This window comes from Salvelinus namaycush, chromosome 22 (genome assembly GCF_016432855.1).
Source record: "Salvelinus namaycush isolate Seneca chromosome 22, SaNama_1.0, whole genome shotgun sequence".
Taxonomy (NCBI): domain Eukaryota; kingdom Metazoa; phylum Chordata; class Actinopteri; order Salmoniformes; family Salmonidae; genus Salvelinus; species Salvelinus namaycush.
The window spans coordinates 2233793-2242246 of NC_052328.1; the positions used below are offsets into that span (position 1 = coordinate 2233793).

General features: G+C 44.3%; 1 protein-coding gene across 1 annotated transcript in view; it reads left to right on the plus strand.

The window, feature by feature from the left end:
* pald1a (phosphatase domain containing paladin 1a) overlaps window positions 1-7938 on the plus strand; it is a 123959-nt gene extending 116021 nt beyond the window's left edge. Inside the window, exon 17 of the mRNA XM_038960216.1 lies at window positions 6767-7938. Coding sequence (XP_038816144.1) covers window positions 6767-6916 — 150 coding nt within the window. The 3' untranslated portion in view covers window positions 6917-7938. The remainder of the gene's footprint in view (window positions 1-6766) is intronic.
* Window positions 7939-8454: the final 516 nt, after the last annotated feature.

Below are 8454 nucleotides of genomic sequence, written 5' to 3' on the forward strand. Positions count from 1 at the left end.
GGCTAGTTAAGTCTGCAGGCTAGTTAAGTCTGCAGGCTAGTTAAGCCTACAGGCTAGTTAAATCTACAGGCTAGTTAAGCCTACAGGCTAGTTAAATCTACAGGCTAGTTAAGACGGCAGGCTAGTTAAGCCTACAGTTAGTGTGTGTGTTGGGGTCCTATTGGGCTCTTGTTAGGATAGAGGTCCTCTTTTGTTTGGTTAGGGCTAGGGTCCATTGTAAATAGCATGCAGAGTAAACTCAACAAGCTGTGACCCTTTTAATGGTGTTACTGCTTACCATCAGTGGACAGTTACACACAGTTTGTTGACCAACCATGAGTCAGCTTGACTCAGCTCCAGTTCTCTAGGGAATTAACCTCCTCAGGGCTTCACTGCTGCAGTTCTCTAGGGAATTAACCTCCTCAGGGCTTCACTGCTCCAGTTCTCTAGGGAATTAACCTCCTCAGTGCTTCACTGCTCCAGTTCTCTAGGGAATTAACCTCCTCAGGGCTTTACTGCTCCAGTTCTCTAGGGAATTAACCTCCTCAGTGCTCCACTGCTCCAGGTCTCTAGGGAATTAACCTCCTCAGTGCTTCACTGCTCCAGTTCTCTAGGGAATTAACCTCCTCAGGGCTTCACTGCTCCAGTTCTCTAGGGAATTAACCTCCTCAGGGCTTCACTGCTCCAGTTCTCTAGGGAATTAACCTCCTCAGGGCTTCACTGCTGCAGTTCTCTAGGGAATTAACCTCCTCAGGGCTTCACTGCTCCAGTTCTCTAGGGAATTAACCTCCTCAGGGCTTCACTGCTCCAGTTCTCTAGGGAATTAACCTCCTCAGGGCTTCACTGCTCCAGTTCTCTAGGGAATTAACCTCCTCAGGGCTTCACTGCTCCAGTTCTCTAGGGAATTAACCTCCTCAGTGCTTCACTGCTCCAGTTCTCTAGGGAATTAACCTCCTCAGGGCTTCACTGCTCCAGTTCTCTAGGGAATTAACCTCCTCAGGCTTCACTGCTGCAGTTCTCTAGGGAATTAACCTCCTCAGGGCTTCACAGCTCCAGTTCTCCAGGGAATTAACCTCCTCAGGGCTTTACTGCTCCAGTTCTCTAGGGAATTAACCTCCTCAGGGCTTCACTGCTCCAGTTCTCTAGGGAATTAACCTCCTCAGGGCTTCACTGCTCCAGTTCTCTAGGGAATTAACCTCCTCAGTGCTTCACTGCTCCAGTTCTCTAGGGAATTAACCTCCTCAAGGCTTCACTGCTCCAGTTCTCTAGGGAATTAACCTCCTCAGGGCTTTACTGCTCCATTTCTCTAGGGAATTAACCTCCTCAAGGCTTCACTGCTCCAGTTCTCTAGGGAAGAGCTGGAGCAGAAGGGGGATGTTGCTTCTCCACCTTCGCAGCGGAATACTAGACTCACGTGTTGCCAGGCTGATAAGGAGTGAGAGACCAGTGTCGCAGTGAGAGACCAGTGTCGCAGTGAGAGACCAGGTGTCGCGCAGTGAGAGACCAGGTGTCGCGCAGAGGAGAGTTGGATCAAATATCGCTTTTTTTTCTTAAAATATAAAAACAAATGTGTTAATTGAATGATTTGAAAGTAGAATTGAAAACAAGTGTGTTGGTTCAGGAGGAGCCATAAGGAGGAATAATGATGTGTTATCCACCATCACCAGGAAACAGAGACATCTGGGTTCAGCTTGATCCTAAATCAAGTGTTGGATCAAAAGTGCACCGTTCCTTTTCTGTTGCTCATGTGTTGATTGTTACTGTAGGAGCATTTGACTTCACCAGACCATTCTGTTTACATCCGACTGCTTGGAAGGGGGTGGCTCTCTCCACCTCCGGAGGTGGCTTAGGAGACGTGAGAAGTTTGCAAGTTTAGTAAAGTGTAACATTCCTGTTCTGTTGGTCATGTGTTGTTTCCTGTTTCTCTCCTCCTGCATAGTTAAAAAAAACACTGTGTTGGTCAGATAGAAGGACCAGTAAACCATTGTGTTGGTCAGATAGAAGGACCAGTAAAACCACTGTGTTGGTCAGATAGAAGGACCAGTAAACCATTGTGTTGGTCAGATAGAAGGACCAGTATAACCACTGTGTTGGTCAGATAGAAGGACCAGTAAACCACTGTGTTGGTCAGATAGAAGCCCCAGTAAACCACTGTGTTGGTCAGATTGAAGGACCAGTAAACCACTGTGTTGGTCAGATTGAAGGACCAGTAAACCACTGTGTTGGTCAGATAGAAGGACCCGTAAACCACTGTGTTGGTCAGATAGAAGGACCAGTAAACCACTGTGTTGGTCAGATAGAAGGACCAGTATAACCACTGTGTTGGTCAGATAGAAGGACCCGTAAACCACTGTGTTGGTCAGATAGAAGAACCAGTAAACCACTGTGTTGGTCAGATAGAAGGACCAGTATAACCACTGTGTTGGTCAGATAGAAGGACCAGTATAACCACTGTGTTGGTCAGATAGAAGGACCAGTAAACCACTGTGTTGGTCAGATAGAAGGACCAGTAAACCACTGTGTTGGTCAGATAGAAGGACCAGTAAACCCACTGTGTTGGTCAGATTGAAGGACCAGTATAACCACTGTGTTGGTCAGATAGAAGGACCAGTATAACCACTGTGTTGGTCAGATTGAAGGACCAGTAAACCACTGTGTAATGTTATTCTATCTATGGCTAAATGTAATTGATGTATTTATTTGTTGTTTCCTGTGTATCTCCTGTGGTTATGTAGGATGTTAACAGGACATTGACCCTGTGTATCTCCTGTGGTTATGTAGGATGTTAACAGGACATTGACACTGTGTATCTCCTGTGGTTATGTAGGATGTTAACAGGACTTTGACCCTGTGTATCTCCTGTGGTTATGTAGGATGTTAACAGGACATTGACACTGTGTATCTCCTGTGGTTATGTAGGATGTTAACAGGACTTTGACCCTGTGTATCTCCTGTGGTTATGTAGGATGTTAACAGAACATTGACCCTGTGTATCTCCTGTGGTTATGTAGGATGTTAACAGGACATTGACACTGTGTATCTCCTGTGGTTATGTAGGATGTTAACAGGACATTGACCCTGTGTATCTCCTGTGGTTATGTAGGATGTTAACAGGACATTGACCCTGTGTATCTCCTGTGGTTATGTAGGATGTTAACAGGACATTGACCCTGTGTATCTCCTGTGGTTATGTAGGATGTTAACAGGACATTGACCCTGTGTATCTCCTGTGGTTATGTAGGATGTTAACAGAACATTGACCCTGTGTATCTCCTGTGGTTATGTAGGATGTTAACAGGACATTGACACTGTGTGTCTCCTGTGGTTACGTAGGATGTTAACAGGACATTGTAAGTGTAGTTAAATGCAACTGTTTTGGTCAGAGATCACTCACAAATAAAGTGCATTGATGTTTCAGCCCGTTCTGTTCTTAACTTGTTGTTTCCTGTGTGTGTCTCCTGCTGTGGTTGTGTGGGTGACCTCAACCAGCTGTCTTCTAACCAATAGCTGTCTTTCCTGTTCTCCTGTTCCTCCTGCAGTGGTTCTCCCAGGTGGCTGCTCTGCTCTGGTCTTTACACATTGTGTTTCTCCTGTTTGTCCTGCTGTGGTCTTTACACATTGTGTTTCTCCTGTTTGTCCTGCTGTGGTCTTTACACATTGTGTTTCTCCTGTTTGTCCTGCTGTGGTCTTTACACATTGTGTTTCTCCTGTTCCTCCTGCTGTGGTCTTTACACATTGTGTTTATCCTGCTCTGGTCTTTACACATTGTGTTTCTCCTGTTTGTCCTGCTGTGGTCTTTACACATTGTGTTTCTCCTGTTCCTCCTGCTGTGGTCTTTACACATTGTGTTTCTCCTGTTCCTCCTGCTGTGGTCTTTACACATTGTGTTTCTCCTGTTCCTCCTGCTGTGGTCTTTACACATTGTGTTTCTCCTGTTTGTCCTGCTGTGGTCTTTACACATTGTGTTTCTCCTGTTTGTCCTGCTGTGGTCTTTACACATTGTGTTTCTCCTGTTTGTCCTGCTGTGGTCTTTACACATTGTGTTTCTCCTGTTCCTCCTGCTGTGGTCTTTACACATTGTGTTTCTCCTGTTTGTCCTGCTGTGGTCTTTACACATTGTGTTTCTCCTGTTTGTCCTGCTGTGGTCTTTACACATTGTGTTTCTCCTGTTTGTCCTGCTGTGGTCTTTACACATTGTGTTTCTCCTGTTCCTCCTGCTCTGGTCTTTACACATTGTGTTTCTCCTGTTCTTCCTGCTGTGGTCTTTACACATTGTGTTTCTCCTGTTTGTCCTGCTGTGGTCTTTACACATTGTGTTTCTCCTGTTTGTCCTGCTGTGGTCTTTACACATTGTGTTTCTCCTGTTCCTCCTGCTGTGGTCTTTACACATTGTGTTTCTCCTGTTTGTCCTGCTGTGGTCTTTACACATTGTGTTTCTCTCCTCCTGTGTTTCTCCTGTTCCTCCTGCTGTGGTCTTTACACATTGTGTTTCTCTCCTCCTGTGTTTCTCCTGTTCCTCCTGCTGTGGTCTTTACACATTGTGTTTCTCCTGTTCTTCCTGCTGTGGTCTTTACACATTGTGTTTCTCCTGTCTGTCCTGCTGTGGTCTTTACACATTGTGTTTCTCCTGTTTGTCCTGCTCTGGTCTTTACACATTGTGTTTCTCCTGTTTGTCCTGCTGTGGTCTTTACACATTGTGTTTCTCCTGTTTGTCCTGCTGTGGTCTTTACACATTGTGGTTCTCCTGTTCCTCCTGCTGTGGTCTTTACACATTGTGTTTATCCTGCTCTGGTCTTTACACATTGTGTTTCTCCTGTTTGTCCTGCTGTGGTCTTTACACATTGTGTTTCTCCTGTTCCTCCTGCTGTGGTCTTTACACATTGTGTTTCTCCTGTTTGTCCTGCTGTGGTCTTTACACATTGTGTTTCTCCTGTTCCTCCTGCTGTGGTCTTTACACATTGTGTTTCTCCTGTTTGTCCTGCTGTGGTCTTTACACATTGTGTTTCTCCTGTTCCTCCTGCTGTGGTCTTTACACATTGTGTTTCTCCTGTTTGTCCTGCTGTGGTCTTTACACATTGTGTTTCTCCTGTTTGTCCTGCTGTGGTCTTTACACATTGTGTTTCTCCTGTTTGTCCTGCTGTGGTCTTTACACATTGTGTTTCTCCTGTTTGTCCTGCTGTGGTCTTTACACATTGTGTTTCTCCTGTTCCTCCTGCTGTGGTCTTTACACATTGTGTTTCTCCTGTTTGTCCTGCTGTGGTCTTTACACATTGTGTTTCTCCTGTTCCTCCTGCTGTGGTCTTTACACATTGTGTTTCTCCTGTTCTTCCTGCTGTGGTCTTTACACATTGTGTTTCTCCTGTTTGTCCTGCTGTGGTCTTTACACATTGTGTTTCTCCTGTTTGTCCTGCTGTGGTCTTTACACATTGTGTTTCTCCTGTTTATCCTGCTGTGGTCTTTACACATTGTGTTTCCCTCCTCCTGTGTTTCTCCTGTTCCTCCTGCTGTGGTCTTTACACATTGTGTTTCTCCTGTTTGTCCTGCTGTGGTCTTTACACATTGTGTTTCTCCTGTTTGTCCTGCTGTGGTCTTTACACATTGTGTTTCTCCTGTTCTTCCTGCTGTGGTCTTTACACATTGTGTTTCTCCTGTTCTTCCTGCTGTGGTCTTTACACATTGTGTTTCTCCTGTTTGTCCTGCTGTGGTCTTTACACATTGTGTTTCTCCTGTTTGTCCTGCTCTGGTCTTTACACATTGTGTTTCTCCTGTTTGTCCTGCTGTGGTCTTTACACATTGTGTTTCTCCTGTTTGTCCTGCTGTGGTCTTTACACATTGTGTTTCTCCTGTTCTTCCTGCTGTGGTCTTTACACATTGTGTTTCTCCTGTTCCTCCTGCTGTGGTCTTTACACATTGTGTTTCTCCTGTTCTTCCTGCTGTGGTCTTTACACATTGTGTTTCTCCTGTTCTTCCTGCTGTGGTCTTTACACATTGTGTTTCTCCTGTTCCTCCTGCTGTGGTCTTTACACATTGTGTTTCTCCTGTTCTTCCTGCTGTGGTCTTTACACATTGTGTTTCTCCTGTTCCTCCTGCTCTGGTCTTTACACATTGTGTTTCTCCTGTTCCTCCTGCTCTGGTCTTTACACATTGTGTTTCTCCTGTTCCTCCTGCTCTGGTCTTTACACATTGTGTTTCTCCTGTTTGTCCTGCTGTGGTCTTTACACATTGTGTTTCTCCTGTTCCTCCTGCTGTGGTCTTTACACATTGTGTTTCTCCTGTTCCTCCTGCTGTGGTCTTTACACATTGTGTTTCTCTCCTCCTGTGTTTCTCCTGTTCCTCCTGCTGTGGTCTTTACACATTGTGTTTCTCCTGTTCCTCCTGCTGTGGTCTTTACACATTGTGTTTCTCCTGTTCCTCCTGCTGTGGTCTTTACACATTGTGTTTCTCCTGTTCCTCCTGCTGTGGTCTTTACACATTGTGTTTCTCCTGTTCCTCCTGCTGTGGTCTTTACACATTGTGTTTCTCCTGTTTGTCCTGCTGTGGTCTTTACACATTGTGTTTCTCTCCTCCTGTGTTTCTCCTGTTCCTCCTGCTGTGGTCGTTACACATTGTGTTTCTCTCCTCCTGTGTTTCTCCTGTTCCTCCTGCTGTGGTCTTTACACATTGTGTTTCTCTCCTCCTGTGTTTCTCCTGTTCCTCCTGCTGTGGTCTTTACACATTGTGTTTCTCCTGTTCCTCCTGCTGTGGTCTTTACACATTGTGTTTCTCTCCTCCTGTGCTCCTCCTGTAGGTGGCAGCCAGGGCCGGGGTGTACGACCTTCTCAACCAGCTGGGTTTCTCTGAGTTTGAGAACCTTCGGGACACGCCACTTGCCAGGCTCCGTTGCCGCTGGCAACGACAGAACATCCAATCACGTCCCTTCAGGGGGGCGTTCATCTGAGCTGAGGAGAGATCACTGTGAACTGCCAGACTCTGGCTGCTACTGAAATGGTACTCTATTCCCTATATAGTTCACTACTTTTGACCAGGGTCTTCTGCACTCTAAAGGGATTAGGGTGCCATTTTATGCAACCTATGTCCTCCTGTGCTTTTCTTTTTTTTATACCTTTAAAATGCAATAATGCTTTGTATTTAAAATGTAATAATGCCTTGTATTTTACCCTCGTATCACTCCGATACTGTATTATTATAATACTGCTTTTTTCAAACCCACTACCAATGTTATTTAGTATTTGAATGAATTTCTGTTTTAGTTCTGTCAGTTGGTATTTCCTGGTTCGGATGCGTCTGCTCTGACTGCCGCCAAGATTCAAGGTGACATTTTGTCTCATTTTCTCTATTGTTTCATTGTTAATATAGGAGGAGAATTCATTCATATTTAGTCCTATTTTTTTTATTGAAAGAAAGGGGCGTGAACTGTCTTACTAGTATGGGCCGTATAGGTTTTATCAAAGGAGGTGTATATTCACCTGGCAGAACAAACAGCTTAGGCATTAGGGGTTGAAATGAAGGGTTAAAGTAGGGTTACTTTTAGGGTTAGAAACAAGGGTTATGTTAAGGTTAGTTTGAGGTAAGGGTTAGAGTTAGGGAAAGGCTTAAACTTTGGGTTAGCAGAACTCCACCTCCATAAATATTCTGCCGGTTAAATAGACACCGCCTTAATCAGAAGACTTGTATTTGTCTGTACTAGAATGTATTGGAAAGTTTCTCCAGTTTAAAATATAGTTGAAACTGCAGACGTTTAAAATGACAGCTTCTTTGTTTAGATTGAATACATTTCTGTTACTTTTAATCAACATACAGTATCAGTGTCTCCAAGTCCACTCCCAAGTATTCGTTTGCCAAACTGCTGTCGATGCTGCCAAAGCTAATCTTCTGCTCTGTGTTTTACTGCTGTTTGCATGTGCCTCGGTCCTCAGTTCTTCACAGCAGTTTCTCCACTCATTAAAGGGGTCATCTGCATATTGTTCATCTATTTTTAGATATTTTTTCAATAATGATATATACCAATTGATCATTGAAGAATATAACTTATAAATGCCTCGAGTTAAATCCAACTGTCGTACCCCATCAGAACCCAAAATAGACGCTTGTTTTACGCCAAGGTTTGTAAACAATGTCAATGTAAACACTGTATAGCCTCAAAACATGGTTAAACTATAATGTTGATATCATGGATGGTCTGTCCTTGTATCCATGGCTCTGTCTATGAATTTGAGTGGTTACATTTTTCCCAGCAACATCCCTCGGCCTTTAACCAAAACAGTGGTGGGGAGGACGCTTTATGTGTTTTGAACTGTGAATTTCCCCTTTTTTAAAGGGTTAATATGGGATTGAAACAACAACGAAGCAGTCTCTCTGCCACCTGTTTTGGTAAACAGCTGAGGGATGGAACTGGAGAAATGTAACCACTCTCATATTCACAGACAGAGCTCTAAGCAGTGACCATATATGTTCTCATCCCGGATTCTTCCTTTA